This window comes from Canis lupus, chromosome 12, assembly GCF_011100685.1.
Source record: "Canis lupus familiaris isolate Mischka breed German Shepherd chromosome 12, alternate assembly UU_Cfam_GSD_1.0, whole genome shotgun sequence".
Classification (NCBI taxonomy): domain Eukaryota; kingdom Metazoa; phylum Chordata; class Mammalia; order Carnivora; family Canidae; genus Canis; species Canis lupus.
Window position 1 is genome coordinate 24,053,019 of NC_049233.1, and position 18,554 is coordinate 24,071,572.

The following is an 18,554-nucleotide window of genomic DNA, read 5'->3' on the forward strand; positions in this document are numbered from 1 at the left end:
TCACAGTGAAAGGACATAAGCAACATAATATATACCAGTGAACTTGTTCTCCGAGCTAGAATAATTTCAGTCAGAACAGGGTAAACCTTGAGAAAGCAAACAAGGAAATAAACACTTACCCAGTGTTTTCTGAATATCATTCTTCGCTGGAAGTAGAGATCCCCTGGCATCTAAAAGCACTTCAGCCGTTTTTTTCAGTTTCTCTACAGCAACCTGCTGATTTGATATCTGTCCTTGCAGAGCCTGAAGGATTGAATGCTTCAATTAAACTCAGGACAAAATGACACATTTCCAATATTTAAAAAACTATTTACCGAATGATAATATTGGACATAATAATCTTTTCATAACTATAAATTTATACTAGAATCCTTACAATAAGACCAGTCATAAAGTAGTGTTAGCAAAGGCATCTGCCAGTCAGGATAATACAAATTTGGTCTTGAAATCAACTGTCAAGCATATATTCATGATACTTGACCTGATTCTTGATCTTGCAACCCTCTACTAGCCTGAGATCTCCCTTCATCCCTACTTCAAGGTCTCTGATGATGATTACAATACCCTCAACTAACCACCAGAAAACAAAAACCAAAATCAACCTAACACCAAAAAAACCCTTTGGGACTATTTGTGACTACAAGTAAGGAAATGATTAAGGGTTTCCATTTCAATACAAAGTCATATTTATTTCTGTTTATTCAACAAAAGTTACTTAACATCTAACAAATTAAAAAAAAAAAAAACAACTTGCTGTGTCTGTAGTAATACAAAACTAAACAGACACAAAGCTCACCCACAGGGATCTTATGATCTACATCAGGAACTGATATGTGCTACTGGAAGCTGAGAGGAGGGCTAACTGGACAGGGAAATGATGGTGGTCCTGGGCTGGGTCCTGAAGAATGTGTGGACAAAGGCAGGTAGAAGTGGGGAAGGAGAACACTTCCCTGCAGAGTGAACAAAGATGCAGACAAAAGCATTACAGGAGAAGGGAGGGTCCCAATCAGTTGGAGAATGTGTATGGGTTAATCAACAGCAAGAGGACTGTCCAGCAAAAGAGTTTACATTCTATCTTGAAGAGTTGTTCAAGGATTCTGAGTATAGGTTGACATACTCAAAAGCTGTCCTAAGAAAAGGCTTTAAAAAAAAAAAAAGAGAGAGAAGGCTAAACTTGTAGCACTGTATGGGATAAATGACTTGGCTAAGAAATAAGCAGAGATACCAGTTAGGGGCAATATCAGCAGTAACAAAGGAGAGAGGCCCTTCTGGGCTGGGAAGGCCAAATTGGTTACAGAGTTGGGGAGGGTCTCTTGATAAGTCAACTAAAGTTGTGCCATGAGATATGGTAGCCACTAACTACATGGAGCTTTTATAATTAAAAATTAATTGAAATCAAATAAAATGAAAAATTCAATTCCTAAGTTGTACTAGCCATATTTCAATTCCTAAGTTGCCAAGGGTGACTAGTGGTTGCCATACTGGAAAAATTATAGAGCACTTCCATTGTTACAGAATGTTTTGTGGGATATCACTGCTTTAAAGGGCAGGAACAAGGGAAACGAAGAGGCAAAAGAAGTATCCAATGTTTTTGAGCCTAGGTAATTAATGGAATTCGTAAGCAAAAGTGAAAGCAAGTTTAGGAGCAAAGGAGAGTCTGTTTGGGAATTTATGACCTGAAAGAACACTTAGGACTGTCCTATAGAAAAAAAAAACAAAACAGTAAAGTTGGAAATGGAGGTGACTCTGAACACAGGCTGGGACTAGACATAAAGCTCTGGTAGCTAAGACCCATGGTGAGACCTCTAAGGAAGCAAGCACAGAAACACCAGAGGAGGAGGCCATGAGAAATCACAAAGAGTACTTATACTTAAGTGATGAGAAGGGAAAGAAGAACAGATGTAGCTTTTTTTTTTTTTTTCCACAATGGGTTTGCCGCCAGAACAAAGGTGTCGTGAAAACCACCGCTAAACCTAAACCAAAATGGGAAAGGAAAAGACTCACATCAACATCGTCGTCATTGGACACGTAGATTCGGGCAAGTCTACCACGACTGGCCATCTGACCTACAAATGTGGTGAGATCGACAAAAGAACTATCGAAAAATTTGAGAAGGAGGCTGCTGAGATGGAAAAAGGCTCCTTCAAGTATGCTTGGGTCTTGAATAAACAGAAAGCTGAACGTGAACGTGGTATCACCACTGATCTCCCTGTGGAAATTCGAGACCAGCACGTATTATATGACCATCACTGATGCCCCAGGACACAGAGATGTTATCAAAAACATGATTACAGGCACATCTCAGGCTGACTGTGCTGTCCTGAGTGTTGCTGCTGGCGTTGGTGAATTTGAAGCAGGGTCTCCAAGAATGGGCAGACCCGTGAGCGTGCCCTTCTGGCTTACACACTGGGTGTAAAACAACTAATTGTTGGTGTTAACAAAATGGATTCCACTGAACCACCCTACAGCCAGACGAGATACGAGGAAATCGTTAGGAAGTCAGCGCCTACATTAAGAAAATTGGCTACAACCCCGAACACAGTAGCATTTGTGTCAATTTCTGGCTGGAATGGTGACAACATGCTGGAGCCAAGTGCTAACATGCCTTGGTTCAAGGGATGGAAAGTCACCTGTAAAGATGGGAATGCCAGCGGGACCACACTGCTTGAAGCCCTGGATTGCATTCTGCCACCAACTTGTCCAACTGATAAGCCCTTGTGTCTGCCTCTCTAGGAAGTCTACAAAATTGGTGGTATTGGTACTGTCCCAGTGGGCCGAGGGGAGACTGGTGTTCTTAAGCCTGGCATGGGGGTCACCTTTGCTCCAGTCAATGTTACAACTGAAGTAAAGTCTGTTGAAATGCACCATGAAGCTTTGAGTGAGGCTCTTCCTGGGGACAATGTGGGCTTCAATGTCAAGAACGTATCTCAAAGATGTTCATCTTGGCAATGTGGCTGGTGACAGCAAAAATGACCCACCAATGGAAGCAGCTGGCTTCACGGCTCAGGTGATTATCCTGAACCATCCAGGCCAAATCAGTGCTGGATATGCCTCTGTGCTGGATTGTCACACAGCTCACATTGCTTGCAAGTTTGCTGAGCTGAAGGAAAAGATAGATTGTTGTTCTGGAAAAAAGCTGGAGGATGGTCCCAAGTTCTTGAAATCTGGGGATGCTGCCATTGTTGATATGGTTCCTGGCAAACCCATGTGTGTTGAGAGCTTCTCTGACTATCCTCCTCTGGGCCGTTTTGCTGTCCGTGACATGAGACAGAAGGTTGCTGTGGGCATCATCAAAGCAGTGGACAAGAAGACAGCTGGAGCTGGCAAAGTCACCAAGTCTGCCCAAAAAGCTCAGAAGGCTAAATGAGTATTATCCCTAATACCTGCCACCCCAGTCTTAGTCAGTGGTGGAAGAACGGTCCCAGAATTGTGTCAATTGGCCATTTAAGTTTAATAGTAAAAGACTAGTTAATGATAACAATGCATCGTAAAACCTTCAGAAAGAAAGGAGAATGTTTTGTGGACCATTTGGGTTTTTTTGTGCGTGTGTGGCAGTTTTAAGTTATTAGTTTTTAAAATCAGTACTTTTTAACGGAAACAACTTGACCAAAAATCTGTCACAGAATTTTGAGACCCATTAAAACAAAAGTTTAATGAGAAAAAAAAAAAGAACAGATGTAATTAGGGAGATGGAAATGCGCCCGGAATAATTCTCTCCCCAAAGGTTATAGGAAGAGAGAAAATGGTAAAGGTTAACAACATAATTTGCTTCAGAAAGGATCCTGTAATCCTAAATTTGCCGAACAGAAGCCCCCATTTCTCTAAGTACATGCAGCTAAACAGTTAAAATGAATCGAGAAGAGGTAGACCCAAGAACCACAGACAAGTCTTCCAGAAGTCTGGCCCTGCATCTCTAACACCTCTGACATATCTTTGTCCAAATGGGCTGACTGTCCACACAGGCCCCATGCTTGGCTTTTACTTCCCTGAAGCTACTTGAGCTCCTCTTCCAGTCTCACATTTGGATTTCAAATTCAAATTCCCATATGTCCAACTATAGATGAACTCATCCCTGGCCATGGGCCCAGGTTTCCAACTGCCTCTTGATCATTTCCATCTGGGTATAAACCATCACCTCAAATTCAAAACACTGAATCTGAACTCATTATGTCATTCCTTACACCTGCACTCCTCCTGTTGTTGTATCTCATGACCCAAGTAGTAACTCTGAGGTTCCTTCTAAACCATTCCTCAACCCTCCTTTCCCCATGCAAATCCACCATCGGGCCCTGACAATTTTACTCGCTTGTTGTGTTCTTAAAAGCAGACTTCTGCCCTGTATACTGGATTACTGCACTCAACTGAAAAAAGCATCCTGAGCTCCCCACCTCCCCTAATATAGTCCCCAAATGTGTTCTATCTAAACCTGACTATATGATTGCTCCCCTCTTTAAAGTCTTTCAGTAGCTTCCTATTGCCTTTATAAAAACAACAGACTTGAGCATAAAGGTCTGATGACATCTATTCCTAATTGCATCTTCTATCTTATCCTCTACCTAGTTCCAGAAATGTCCAAAAACACAGCTGTTTCTTAGCTATTTGCTCATATCTCCATATACTAACCTTCTCACATAGCCTATTCCCCATCATCTTGAGCCTGGCTTTTGTTCATCCTTTATTTTTTTAAAGATTTTATTTATTCATGAAAGACACACAGAGAGGCAGAGACATAGGCAGAGGGAGGAGCAGATTCTCTGCGGGGAGCCCGATGTGGGACTGGATCCCAGGACCCCGGGATCATGACCTGAGCTCAAGACAGACACTGAACCACTGAGCCACCCAGGAGTCCCTCTTGTTCACCCTTTAACAGTCGGCTGGGAAAACTTTCTCCTCACCCCTACTTTGTAAGTACTCCTTGCAGGGGCTCCCATCAATACCCTGTGAATATTACTGGATTTGTCTCTTAAAACTAACCTCTTTGAGAACAAAGATTTCATTCTATTTAGCTTTCTTTTATCACCACCCAGCAGAGTGCTTGGCACATAGTAGGCCCCAAGAAAAGTTTCTAGAAGTAGTATATGAATGAAAAGTAAATAAATTAAAATATCAGGTAGAAGTTCCAAAAAGATCATCTTCTGTTTCAGCTTTCATTTCAGACTAAAACAAATGCTTACAGCCAATGGAAAAAATTTCTTCAACTAATTTTCATATTCAAGTAATTTAAATGACATAAGGACAGCACATATATGTCAAAAGGCCCACCAACCTATGGCCAACAATGGATTTGTGATCTGTATACCAGACCCTAAAATTGTCCCAAGAGGCCAAAGCATCTGTATCAGAGAAGATCTGTCTAGGAAATTCTTTCACAGGTTTACTTACAGAAAGTACAAAAAATTCCTCAAGATAGAAACTTTACGTAGAACCAGACAGAAGTCCAAGCCACAGAAACAGTTTGCTTGTATTGCATACTTATTTAAGAGATGGAATAAGGTTATGAATACCTCCAAAAATTTTTTTTTAAATGTGAGTTCTCCAAGGGTTGAGAAGGCATGGTTTTAACATCTTTGTGTCTTCACAAAACCTAAGAATGGGGCTAGCACAGAAACGTCTACCTAATAAATATACGTAAAAGTTAGCATGGTTCTACAAAAATATCCCATACCGAAGATGGCCCTACCTAGCATCCTAAAACTTAGAAATGGATTACAAAAGAAGCATTTTTTCTTCATCTCTTTTTTTCAAAACAGCCCATACTTTTTTTCTCCATAATTAGGTTAAAGAAAGTCAATAGCTTTTAGTTCCTAGTATATATCAGGTTATAATTTAACTAGAACAGTGCTTTTATAATACTTTAGAATAAAACTACAAATTAAAATACTCAAAGGGGATACCGTATATAGCTTTAATGGGTTTTTATGAAATCAAAACATAATAAGGCATTTATAACAGGGAATACTGAATGATTATGACCTTGGTCTCCTTGCCTAGACCAGAAAAGTGTGAAATTTATAAAAGGCACCATGGAAGACTCCTGACTTAACAATATTCCTGAGCTTAGTGAAAGCCCAGAAGGTCGACACTGTCAGTCAACATGATCTAGCTCCATGCCTAGTGCCAAACCCAGGCGTCTAAACTGGTCCTCAAGTCCTGTATTTCAGTGCCTCACATAGTACTAAAATTTCTTTTGTCCACTGATTTTCCTGGAAGCAGAGCTTGAGGAGTGCCTTTAAAGTTCAGTGGTTAACAGAGTGTTGACAACACAGCTACCAGTCCTTTGAATAATAATGCTAACAACAATGTGCTACTGGACAGAAATGTTTCAAATGAACTGACTTAGGTACCCCCCAAGTTACATTTATTATCCAAAAGAATATGCTAGTAATGGAAATGTAGAGAAAAGTGATTTTTCTGTGGTAGTCTTATGTGTTTATATTGCTGTTAAAGAAAAATAATTTTTAAATGTTAATAAAAATGAAAGGAATGGAAACTACCTAATCCTCCTAAAAACATATCCTTGCCACATGCTGAGATCATCTGTGAGGAAAATAAGAACATATGCCAAGAGCAACTTTAATTGCACATTTAATTTTTAAAATTATGCTGTGGCTTAATTAGAATTTATGCTCCTTTGTGACACAGCTCTCCTATAACATTTCTTTGGTTCCCTTAAACGACTAGAAGAGTCTTCTTCTGCAGTTTTCCTTTGTTTTAAAACTAATCAAGGTATCCATTTAACTTAAAAACCACAGCATTCTTTTGGGTTCTTCTTTTTCTTTTAGCTCTAGTTACATAAAAATTACTTTCATATAGGATGTAATCAGTTTTCTGATAGAGACCTCACTTAAAATGTGTTTTTATACACTCTCCTAGACTAATAATACCTAACTTCTTAACCAAATGTTATGTTGGCAATCTTAATAATTATTTTAAGCTTTTGGCAATCTTTACCAAAATAATGGCCTTCATGTTGCGGCCTCCTGTCCTCTGCCCCTACCATATACTGTCCTTGGACATGTAATCAAGTGGGACCTGAAAACTTAATTAAGACAGATTTGTTCTTGTGCTTGTGGGAAAGAGTAAACACAAACAAAAAGGCCCAGGACTGATAACACACATCAGTAACTAGCAGATGCAACTGAATTCTGGAAGGCAGTTGTTTAACTGGCAATACTGTGTGGACTTTCTAGCTATAGCAGTAATGACTGCTACCTACCTGCTCAAAGGAGAGACAGAACTGATTTATGAGATGAAACTTTCAAACCCAAAATTATTGGTCATATGGAATAGGAGTAAAGGACTTCAAAAATTATCTTCCCTTACATTAAGATTTTAAAGTATGCTTTAAATTTAAGATGGCTCTGCCATCGTGGGTGTACTGAGACTTTTGCAGTTATTCAAGTCTGACATCAAGCCTGCGCTTCTTAAGGAGCAGGTAAACTTTCTGAGAACTGCGCTAGGCAGTAAGTCTCTAAGAGTCATCATGGGGACACTCATTAGGAACATCAGTCCTAGTCCTAAGACCCAAAATAGGAGAGTGACATCCCTTCTTCCTTTCCATCTGTTCATTCTTGAACACTTATTGAGTACCTACTTTGGGCCACATACTCTCGTAGGTGCTGCAGAGATAGTACCGAACAAAATAGAGAAAAACACCTGCATTCATGGAATTTACTTCTAATGGAGGAGAAAGACAATGAACAAAAATAAATAAGTATAAAGATAAATAAGTGGCCAGGGCAATATTAGTTTTTCTTTAAGGGAGGAGGGAGCGGTGGGATGCAAGCCATAATTACAATGCCAGACCAGTTAAACAGCAATGGAAATAACAATCTCATTAGAAAGAGAAATGAATAGACCATGAATCAGAGTCCCAACTCCCTCCAGAAAGAGAAGTCCATTCCCATCCTTTGTTCCCCTTTACAAGGTGAAATGATCACCAAAGCAGAGGGAAGTGGATAGCTTTTAGTAAGACTACTGAAAGGTTGGATCTCTCACTTTTCTCTCTCTGTCTTCCCTTATCTGTTTCTTTCTCTTACCTTGGTCTCTTCTAATTGCCTTTGTAGATTTTTAGGGTCCACAGCGATGGGTTCAGATAAGTGTTTGCTTGCTGTCACCTCACAAGCCTGAAGCCCAGAAAGAAGGGCACATGAAGCATCTTCATAGTGTTGATATTTATCTACCAAGTCTTTAAGATTATTCCCAAGGACATTGCACTAAAAAAAAAATAAAATAAAAATAAAAAATCAGAAGAGAATAAGGGTGGGAGGCTAAAATCCCACCATATACGTGTTAAAAATCTTAGGACCTATGAGTTATGTAACTTGAAAAACACCAGAGTTCAACCAAAGTTAGTGAAAACTTTAGGACTAAGATATTTTCCTTCATGTGGAGAAGCATCTTCAAAAAGTAACCATAAAAATGAAGAGATAGTCCTAGATTTATACCAGTTCGAAATATGTTTACAAGGAAGAATTCAGATATCAATCACCAGAGGAGGCTAATCAACCAGGACACACTCCCACTGAGTTATACTCCATGTGTATAGCTATGTATTTGATGGAAAGGTTTTCAAAGCGCTTAATAAATCACTTATATGTCACGTAAGACTGAAGTTGAACAAGAAGGGAAAATAATCTAGATCAGAATGAAGCAAAGGCCAATAATCAATGATGCTCTTCAAACCATTTGTGTGACTTGGTTAGTCTGTTCAGCTTATACTGTAAAGAGGGAAATGTTTTCTTAGTCCTGCATTTTTTTAAACACAACTCTTTTGCACTTCCGCAAAAGGGAAGCTGAAACAGTCTGTTAGCCAGTATTACAATAATGCACTGATCAACTCTATCTGCAAAACAAACAAGTGTAATATTGGTGAAGGGAAAATTAATCTGATGTGAAAGTTTGGTCCCAAGCCTGAGAGGCTGCAAATGAGCTAGCCCTGCTTTCCGTCTAGAACCAAAACATAACCGCCGCCTGGTGGTCAGATCAGATACTGGCATTTTAGACTTAAGGCTGCTGGGCAATCACTCACCCAAAAATTGAATTGATAACTTGAGGCTCCTAACCTTTCAACACATTTGCAGAAGTAAAGCAGATGAATAAGAAAGAGGGAATGAGGATGAAACCACCTTATGTCCTCTGCTTCAGTTCTTAGATTGCTCCCTTCTCATTCCAAAACAAAAGTTAAGAAGACAGAGTGAAAACTATAGTCACAGGCTGACTCCCTTTAAAAATAAAATTACCTTAGAGTAGAGAGACCTGAACCGATCACTGGCATGATCCAGTTTGCCCTGGACTTCTCTGTAGGTTGCAGAAGTATCGATATGATCCTGGGCCGCCTTGCTGCCGCCGCTCCTCCTGCTACAAGACTTAGCTGCTTCTAACACTCTGTTGCCGGAAATTGTGATGTACCTCAAGTCCCCTTTGTGAGAAATGACGTCTTCTGAGAAACTCTTCTGCCGCTTCAGTTTGGTCATCAGACCGCTGAGGTCGTCTGCGCCTGCTTCCAGGTTTTCCAGCTCTTGCTCCGACTGCTGCAGCCAGTGCTGGAACTCGCTGTAATCAGCATCAAACTTCTCTAACTCCTCCTGCAGAGAATGTGTTAGCTTCATCTTCTTCTCTGCTGTGGCCAGAGCGGTTTCGTAGTGCTCTTTCAGCTCCTTCATGTTCTTTTGCAGTTTCTCCTTCTCCTCGGGAGACAAGTAGTGGCCCTGTTTGTCAAGCAAGGTTTGTGCAGACTGAGTGGCCATGAGGACTGCTTGGTGCTGAGAGACGATCTTCTCATGTTGGGCCTGCATGGAAAACAGGTCAGCCATCAGGTCGGAGCAGTGGCCAGCTTACATTTTTTTTCACATTTTATTGATCTTTATTCAAAATTACAAAAATAGATATAAATAAAAATAGCAGAATATAATTACTAAATATTCAGTGTACACGAGTGGTCCTCACCTCACCCAGTGAGGATTGGATAAACTCAGCTGAAAGGTCAGAAGGGATAACTGGCCATTTTTACATCTATGTAAAAATGAAACTGAAAATTTAGTGCTGGTCACAGGAGGCTCCTAACCTTTTAACATTCATAGGCATCATCACATGAGAGGCCCAAGAGGCCCTAGGAGTGACCTCTCCAGACCATTTTATGTGACATCAAAGTACACTCAGTTTAGGGAAATATCTAGACTTACAGTCAAACTCAGGAACACTAGCTGTTACACACAAGGCTGTCAGGAGGCCCCTGTCACCTTAACACCAACACAGTTAAATGAACCACAGGTGATGACTTGCTTCTCATTAAGCTTATCAAGGCACAAGGGATTTCCCTCACATTGGTGCGTTTCAGGAGAGCAAGTTTTGATCACTCTAATTTTATTTTTATAGAGATTTTCTAATCTTCTTTAGAAAAAGATAGTCACAGAGGAAAAGTACTGATTTTGAGAAGTTTGAAAAAAAATGATGAATTTCTCTTCCAATCCTAAAATGAGTATCTACAGTATTGATCTCATTTTACTCCCTGCTTCTTCACAACTACCCTGAAGGGACTGCTGATGTCTTTAGCTAATTATCGAGCAAAGAAATACAATATTCTGATTAAGAAATGACACTGAGAAGACATTTAAATAGGAAAAAGAGAATCTGTTGATTTTAAGGCTATACCACCAGGATGATTATGAAGCAAGAATAACATACATTCAGAGAAGCCCAATGAAAGAGGAACATACATAATCAAAGAGAATACTGGAACTATTCAGCTTCACTGGGCCTTGGCCTCCTACATGGGGAAAATGGAGACAATTATCCCTATATATCACAGGTTTGCTGAAAGGAGTACATGAGATCACATATATGCAGAATACTTCCTGGCAAGTTTGGCACATGCCAGGGATTCAAATCCACTCTAAAGGCAGAGATGAGATCTTCTAGCAGGTGCCAAAAGGTCACAGATGTGCTTCTTTGGTCTTCAGGACAGCTGGGTGGTGCTCAGGTAGCTGGAGTCCCTCCCTTTCTTTCCAGCCAGAGCACCTTCCATTTACCCCAATATCCATACAAATACGGCAGAAAGGGTAAGAATCTTCCTGGGTAATTTTCCACATTTCTCACGATGGTTTACAGGGAGCCAAATGACCTGATAACATTACCTTAGAGCTCTTTTACCATTTGGTCCACCTCCCACCTCCATTCCAGGAACTCCAGTCTGTTAAACCACTACCTCCACCCCACCTCATTAGGCACATTTGGGACTATTTTCCTCAGTCGTTCTTGTCTGGTAACAGAGCTTTCCTCAGGTATCTCTCCCACACATCCCCTCTAAGTCTTTGCACAAATCTCACCCTCTCAGTCCTATTCAAATGATCCTATTTAATGCTGTAAGTGGCTCCCAACCCCATACCTACCCCCTCTACTCAACTCTTCTTTTAGCAAAAGATCGCCATCTTCTAATACTTCATATTGCATAAAATTTAGTTATTTATTAATAACTATCATCCTGACTTCTCATCCTCACTATTCTCATACGTAAACACCATGACAGGGAATTTATTTCACTCACTGGGGAATCCCAAGCACCTAGAACAAGGTGGGCAACAAAGGCTAATAAGAATAACTATGTTATAAAGTAAATAGGACTGAGAAGCACTGTCGTAGGGCAACTATTCCCTGATCCCCATTAGTCAGCTGAGAACATACTCATTAATATTTGTATTCTATCTATAACAATGCTTGCCACAGCATGGGCACATGATAAATATTTTTGTCTGAAGAACTTTCTTTCCACAGACTGTGTCTTTGAGATTTGAACTATAATCACAGACTACTCTCTACAGTGGGTCTTCTGCACAGAGTAGATTAGACAGACATATATAACACCTTATAAATCATCTGATCCAACCTCTTCCTTTTATAAATGAGGAAATATAGTCTGAAGAAAGAAACTGTGTGGCCTAGGACATGTGGCACAACTAGGAAGTGCTAGAAACAGAACCCCTGGCCAGTACCTTAGGCTATCTCTCCACTCTGCCAGGACATTAGAACTCTCTAAAGCACTTTCAGAGTCCTACATTCTTAGAAACAAAAAGATCAGAAGGCAAACATCATGAAATTGGCTAAAAACAAGGACTTTCCCGTAAGGCATCTTTATGTTAAATCTACCCACTGGTATTTGCACTCCTTGGGTCAAGTTACTAACCTTTCCTGACTTCTTTGTAACACACTCATCAGACATTCCTAAAGAAATTCATTAGATTTTTTCATTTTAAGTGATACTTATGGTAATGTTCAAGAATAGTCCCCTGAAAACTACAAATACAATAAATAGTTCCACTCCTCTTCTGGTTTAATTTATATTTCCTTTAAGCTAAAAACCTCTCAGAGAGCATTCTATTCCAAAGACAAAGACATGGAGGAAAACACACAAAACTGCAAGAGCACATCAAGTCTGGTCATCTGACTACAAATGCCAAATGCTGGAATAAAGTGATCAATTTTGGGACACTTTGAAAAAGGTTTTCAAAAGTCGCCTCTGCTCCTGTACTAGATGTATACACTTGGGCCAGCTACTTCACTTTTGTATGTTACAGTTTCCTCACCTTTGAAACAAGAGTATAGTGTCAGAGGGAGCAGGGGTGGGAAACTCAGTGTGTTCAGTTGGGAGGAGGTGAGAAGAGTGCCTGGCCCACTGAATCTGCTCTGAGTATCAACTATCATTATTTCTATTACTTCCTTATAAATCTGCTTTGCTTAGAAGAATGCCATATCTAATGATTCGTTTCTGACTTGCTTAGAATTCTCACAGTAACTTCTATCTGACATAATGACAACCCTAGAAAATAGGACTTTATGCTAGGTGGTCGTTAAGGCTTTGAGACAGAACTCACGTGCCCCTCTCTTTACAGACCTGAGAGACAAAGTTTGACAGTATCGCTCTGTTTAAAACAACACACCTTAACTTTCTGGTACTGCTGGTTCAGATTATCCTCAGTGGGTCCAACTGGACCATCCACATCAGTTTCCAACAGGTTACCGTTAACATCGTCCTCCTCTCCCATCGCCGACATGCCGTCGCCCTCTGGAAAATGGGTCCCATTCTGTTCAATAGCCTGTCTCTGTTTCATCCCTGCCCTGTCAGAGTCTTTGTCTATGCTGGACAGCCAGTCCAAAAGGTTTTCTATCTTGGTTTTGCTCTCTTCCAGCTGCTTTGCAGCCGCGACCTGGATAAAGAAAGTTCATGGGAGGTACTGTGAATGCTGGATGAGGCACCGGTTTCAAGATATTTCAAAAGGAAATATTTAAGATGATTTAAAATTAGAGTGGGGATACTAAAAACTGACACACGCAGAAGACTGAACACAATTAAATTAAACCTCAGAGCCACAGGCAGGTTACTGGGATGTTTCCACTGTCCTCAAAAATACATTCTGAAATTTTAACTACAGTTGATGAGTCTTCATGCATTTCCCAAGTAGAAAGTCTGACAATCCCCCTTAAATTATTTTTTTTAAGTTTTTAAATAAGTTCTTTAAAAGTATTTTTAAAAAGCTAAACAAAGCCAATTCTTCAAGCTTTCTGTGATATTTGGTCAATTATGTAAAAATATATACATATATATATATAAAATTTGGTCAATTATATGACTATAAACACAAAAATCTAGTCTCTAGTCCTAAGCATCATTTATTGGCACCTGATAGCACTTAAAAATTCAAGGAGATGTTAGGCTAATCATCAACAAAGCAATGGTATACCACGTATTTGAATAAGGACCTTTTCTGTTTCTTCTTTGATTGCTGTTGTCACAACTTTATCCAGCTCCTTTTTTGACTGTTCTGCCTTTAGATTAAGCTGTTCACACTTTAACTTGGCTTCATTAAGTTTCTGCTCGATCAAAGCTTTATCTTCTCGAGACAGCTTTTCGCCATTCTCTTTTAAGAAGTTCTCTGTATTTTTCACTATTTCTGCCAAAGCCTGTGCACTTCCTTGCATATCTTTCTGTAATTCCTTATAACACAAAAGAAAAAAAAAACTTCTCATTAAATTATTACCTATTTAATTCCTCTAGAGTTGTAATTCTAAAAGAGGGAGTGAGCAGAGAAGAATCTAGCATGTACAGGATAAAAAAGCATAGTCAGTTTGAGTTGATTTACTTAAATCACAATATTTAATGTGAAACCTCAAACATCATTAAAGAAAGGTATGAGGTTTTCATGTTTCACAAAGGGATATGGTTTGTAAAACCCTGAATTTAAGGAGTGCCTGGGTAGTTCAGTTGGTTAAGTGGCTGACTCTGGTTTTACCTCCCGTCATGATCTTAGGGTCCTGGGATCAAGCCCCGCATCACAAGGAGTCTGCTAGAGGATTTCTTTCTCTCTCCCTCTGCCCCTCCTCCCACTCATGCACGCTCTCTCTCTCTCTCTAAAATAAATTTTAAAATCTTAAAAAAGGAAATAATGAATTTGATAATATATTCTATACAAATGTGCACACACCATATATTTTTCGTTCTGTAAGCTTATCTGTAAGAACTTTTAAAGACATGGTACTATTATGTATTCATTTTTTAAACATCTATTTTTTAATACATAACTATTACTCAGGATAAAAATAAAGTAGTTCTCCCAGTGAAGTAAAATAACCTCTTCTAAACCCCAGAGCTCTCAATATGCAATATTTGCTTCTTTGCCCCAGCCATTAGGAAGCTCAAAATTAAGATCTCTCCTCAGCAGTTATAGCTTCTGTCTAGATTTCTCTATTTAATTTCTCTTCTCCTCCTCCTTTACTTTGCATTTTCATTCTCCATATTATACTGTGTTTGAACCTTCATATTATTTTCCCATATTTTTTTAAATCTTTTTTTAAAATTTTTATTTACTTATGATAGTCACACAGAGAGAGAGGCAGAGACACAGGCAGAGGGAGAAGCAGGCTCCATGCACCGGGAGCCCGACGTGGGATTCGATCCCAGGTCTCCAGGATTGCACCCTGGGCCAAAGGCAGGCGTCAAACCGCTGCGCCACTCAGGGATCCCTATTTTCCCATATTTTTAATTTAAGCCTCATCAAATTATCCTAAGAATTATTTGAGTGGAAACTGATACTACTTATTGAGCCACTACTATGTCACATTAATTGTGCTAGTCACTTAATTTACACGCAGTATTTCCTTAACTCTTACAATCAGTGAACTATGATTGATGAAGAAACTGAGGCTCGAAGAGATTCAGTTATATAGCTAACAATGTGGAGAATCTGAGAGGTGAACCAAGAGCCGTCTAGTTACAATGAGAATGTTCTTTCTCCAGACACCAAAATAAAGATATCTTTATCCATCATTATCGTTGGTTCATTCAATGAAAAGGGACAAATTATAGAGAAAGAGGGCAGGAATAGGAGGTTAAGAAAAAGAAAGAACCCAAACGAATGGTTATTTCACCTGATGTGCAAGGGAGTGAGCTGGCCGTAAACGGATGCAAGTTTTAACTCCTCACACAAAGCATTCCTGTTAGCAACCTCCTTTATATGGTCTTCCCTCAATGTCTTACCAAAACCAGTCAAGAAAATTACTGGCCTTGAAATTGGAAATGTAACTCTTAGTATATAAAGCTCACACCTAAGCATACTGTAGCTCAGAAAAGCTAAAACAATTTGGTAATAATAGTAATAAAACTTCATATCAACAGAGACCTGCTGATGCAAAACCAAATTTTACCTCCTGCTTGGACTGATACTTCTTCAATTCAACTGTGCCATCTCCAATCACAAAGGCTTCTTGGTGACCAATCAGGCGATTTTCAGTTTGGGTGAGGAGATCACATATCCCTTGGAGTTTCTCTTTGTATTCCTGCTGACGCTCTGCCACAATCTAAAGCGGGGCAAAATTAAAGCATCTTAAATGTGTGGTCCATAAACTCACTACTGTGATTACCCCTAATTAGAACACATTTTGCAAGTTTTTTCACATTTTACAAGTTCTAACTGCAAAATTAGAACATATCTTGCAAGCTTTCAGAGTATGCTGTAAACATGATAGCAGTGGGGTACATATTGAGCAAGGTGACACAGAAAGAGCATGTCCCATATACGAAGAAGGAGATCACGTTTGGATGAAACTGCTCAATAGAATACTGGCCATGCATATGTGTAAAGGATGGAACTTCTGACCGAGAGGAAGAAACATTCCATTTTCTTAAGCTCTTGAAACCTGCGACACACATAATTAATTCTGCAAAGGGATATCAAAACAGAAGTTAGTTGTGATTTGTCTGTTAACAAGTTTGCTATGTGTATATAGGTTATCATGCTAGAGATAATGCCTAGGTGCTTCCAGAAATAATAAAAGGAGTGCTGCATGCAATATTTCTACTTTGTCACTATGCCTAATTCCATTCCCACCCCTTTGCTCATTGTTATTAGACGTAACACCCTAATATAATTCACTAAATTAAGAGATTAATCTACTAAATCACTACTAATGCTCGTATCTTTCATTTTCCCATTATTTATATACTAGCTATGCATCCTGTAGCCATTGATCATGTTTCCTAGGAGCCTAACACACGCCAGGTAAGTAAAGTACTATTTTACATTCATCCTTTTACCATTGTTCACAATACTACAGGGTAAGCACTGCTACTATTTCCAATTTAGCACTGAGAAAACCATGGTGGAGTGACGTGCCATGTATCACATGTGACTGAGTGTAGCCAGGAAGTAACCACAGGCAGTCCACACCCCATGTCCTGCACTCCTATGCCATACTACCTCCCAGAGGAAAAATATACTTAACTTTCTCTACCCATATGTTTACCAAGTTATCGAAAGTTTTGAGTATATCTGGATTTTTTACTCCTTAGGAAAAAAATCAAGACTCCCATTTGAGAATGGTGGTTTCAGGGAGTCATAAAAATCAAAATAAACCAACTATACTATTCTTATGGAAAACAATACTGTCACATATTCCAGCATCTCTATGTTATACTCCGTCTACTGTCTTTCAGATCCCATATTACAAGTTTCACATGGAAGAACTAAAACCAAAGAATTCCCACTCCACAAAGAAAGGCAAACCTTCTGATCATCAAGATCCTGTTCTAGCTGTAACTGAGTCTCTAAGCATTCCACCCGGGCAGTTACTGATTCCTGTACATCAAGAAAACACTTCTGAGTTGTGTTTAGGAGCCTCAGTAGTTGTTTGCTTTGGTTGGGAGATAGGTCTTGTGCACATTCAGAAATGAAGAACTGCACATCAAGGGCGGTGGCCTCCAGCTGCACTTTGGTGTGTCCAAGGTCTTTTAGCACATTCTGTGAACAAAATAGTACAAGTTACAAAATGGGAGGTAAGCCATAATATAAAGTTTACATCAACAATATTTTAAAAATGTGTTTCATGTATCAGGGACTCAAGGGTTTATTGACCTTTTTCATGATTCCTTTAGTTAAAAATCTCTTCATCACCCAACAGCAGATGGTAATGATGAAATTATTTAAATACTATGACAATATTACATGGAAAAACAATTCCTTTAAGAATTTTTTAAAATTTATTTTATTTATTTTTTAGAGAGAGAGAACCTTAAGCAGACTGCTACTGAGTGCAGAGCCCAATGCAGGGCTTGATTTCACAATCCTGAGATCGTGACCTGTGCTGAAATCAAGACTGGGAGGCTTAACTAACTGAGCCACCCAGGCACTCCTCCTTAAAGAGTATTTTAATCTTGCCTGCCATGTCACATATAAAATGTAACTTCAGGGGATCCCTGGGTGGCTCAGTGGTTTAGCGCTTGCCTTTGGCCCAGGGCGTGATCCTGGAGTTGCGTGATCCTGGAGTCCCGGGATCAAGTCCTGTGTCAGGCTCCCCACATGGAGCCTGCTTCTGCCTCTCTCCCTCTCCCTCTCTCTCTCTCTCTCTCTCATGAATAAATAAATAAAATATTTTATAAAAATAAATAAAAAATTAAATGTAACTTCAACAGAAGATAAAAACCCAATTCAATGAGCTAGAATTTGAATTTTCTGACTCACGGGGCCAGAAGCCTCAACATCCTTCATGAGGCATGCTATTCAAATTAAGAACTCTGATGTATTTTTAGGAATAATTTAACTATTATGTATTTATGTGACTAATACACAAATAAATACAAATCTCAAGATGTCAGTGGTGGTAAGAGATTGATAAGGCAGGAAGGATAGCATGAGAATGATATCCATAAAGTTGTGATTATTTTATGGTTGTGTCAATTATGGACAAACATCTCTTAGAGGCAAAGAAAGGAAAGAATCCTTTTAGATTTAGCAGTTACTTTTTTAAAGATTTTATTTATTTGAGAAAGAGAAAGAAAGAGAGAGAGAGAGACAGAAAGAGCACGAGCAGTGGGAAGGGCAGAGGAAGAGGGAGAAGTAGACTTCTCGCTGAGCAGGGAGCCTGATGTGGGACTTTGATCCCAGGAGCCCAGGATCATGACCTGAGCCGAAGATAGATGCTTAACTGACTCAGCCACCCAGGCGCCCCACCAACCATGGACTTTTTGGTAAACATTTGTTGTATTAAATCTGGAGGGTTTTAAATGT

General features: G+C 39.4%; 1 protein-coding gene and 1 long non-coding RNA gene across 31 annotated transcripts in view; one reads left to right on the top strand and one right to left on the bottom strand.

Moving 5' to 3' along the window:
* DST (dystonin) overlaps nucleotides 1-18,554 on the bottom strand; it is a 480,589-nt gene that overhangs the window by 109,927 nt on the left and 352,108 nt on the right. For 20 of the 26 annotated variants that reach the window (XM_038554403.1, XM_038554389.1, XM_038554383.1 and 17 more), the window contains 7 exons: nucleotides 17,055-17,288; nucleotides 15,697-15,849; nucleotides 13,756-13,989; nucleotides 12,936-13,202; nucleotides 9,243-9,791; nucleotides 8,040-8,216; nucleotides 120-243 (listed from right to left, as the gene is read on the bottom strand). In XM_038554403.1, coding sequence (XP_038410331.1) covers nucleotides 120-243; nucleotides 8,040-8,216; nucleotides 9,243-9,791; nucleotides 12,936-13,202; nucleotides 13,756-13,989; nucleotides 15,697-15,849; nucleotides 17,055-17,288 — 1,738 coding nt within the window. The remainder of the gene's footprint in view (nucleotides 1-119; nucleotides 244-8,039; nucleotides 8,217-9,242; nucleotides 9,792-12,935; nucleotides 13,203-13,755; nucleotides 13,990-15,696; nucleotides 15,850-17,054; nucleotides 17,289-18,554) is intronic. The other 6 variants (XM_038554396.1, XM_038554397.1, XM_038554400.1 and 3 more) reach the window with 1 other exon arrangement.
* Nucleotides 1-18,554, top strand: part of LOC111098294 — a 49,239-nt gene that overhangs the window by 7,453 nt on the left and 23,232 nt on the right. For 4 of the 5 annotated variants that reach the window (XR_005367874.1, XR_005367873.1, XR_005367877.1 and 1 more), the window contains exons 4-6: nucleotides 15,668-15,787; nucleotides 16,498-16,550; nucleotides 16,985-17,323. This is a non-coding gene — a long non-coding RNA (uncharacterized LOC111098294). The remainder of the gene's footprint in view (nucleotides 1-15,667; nucleotides 15,788-16,497; nucleotides 16,551-16,984; nucleotides 17,324-18,554) is intronic. The other variant, XR_005367876.1, reaches the window with a different exon arrangement.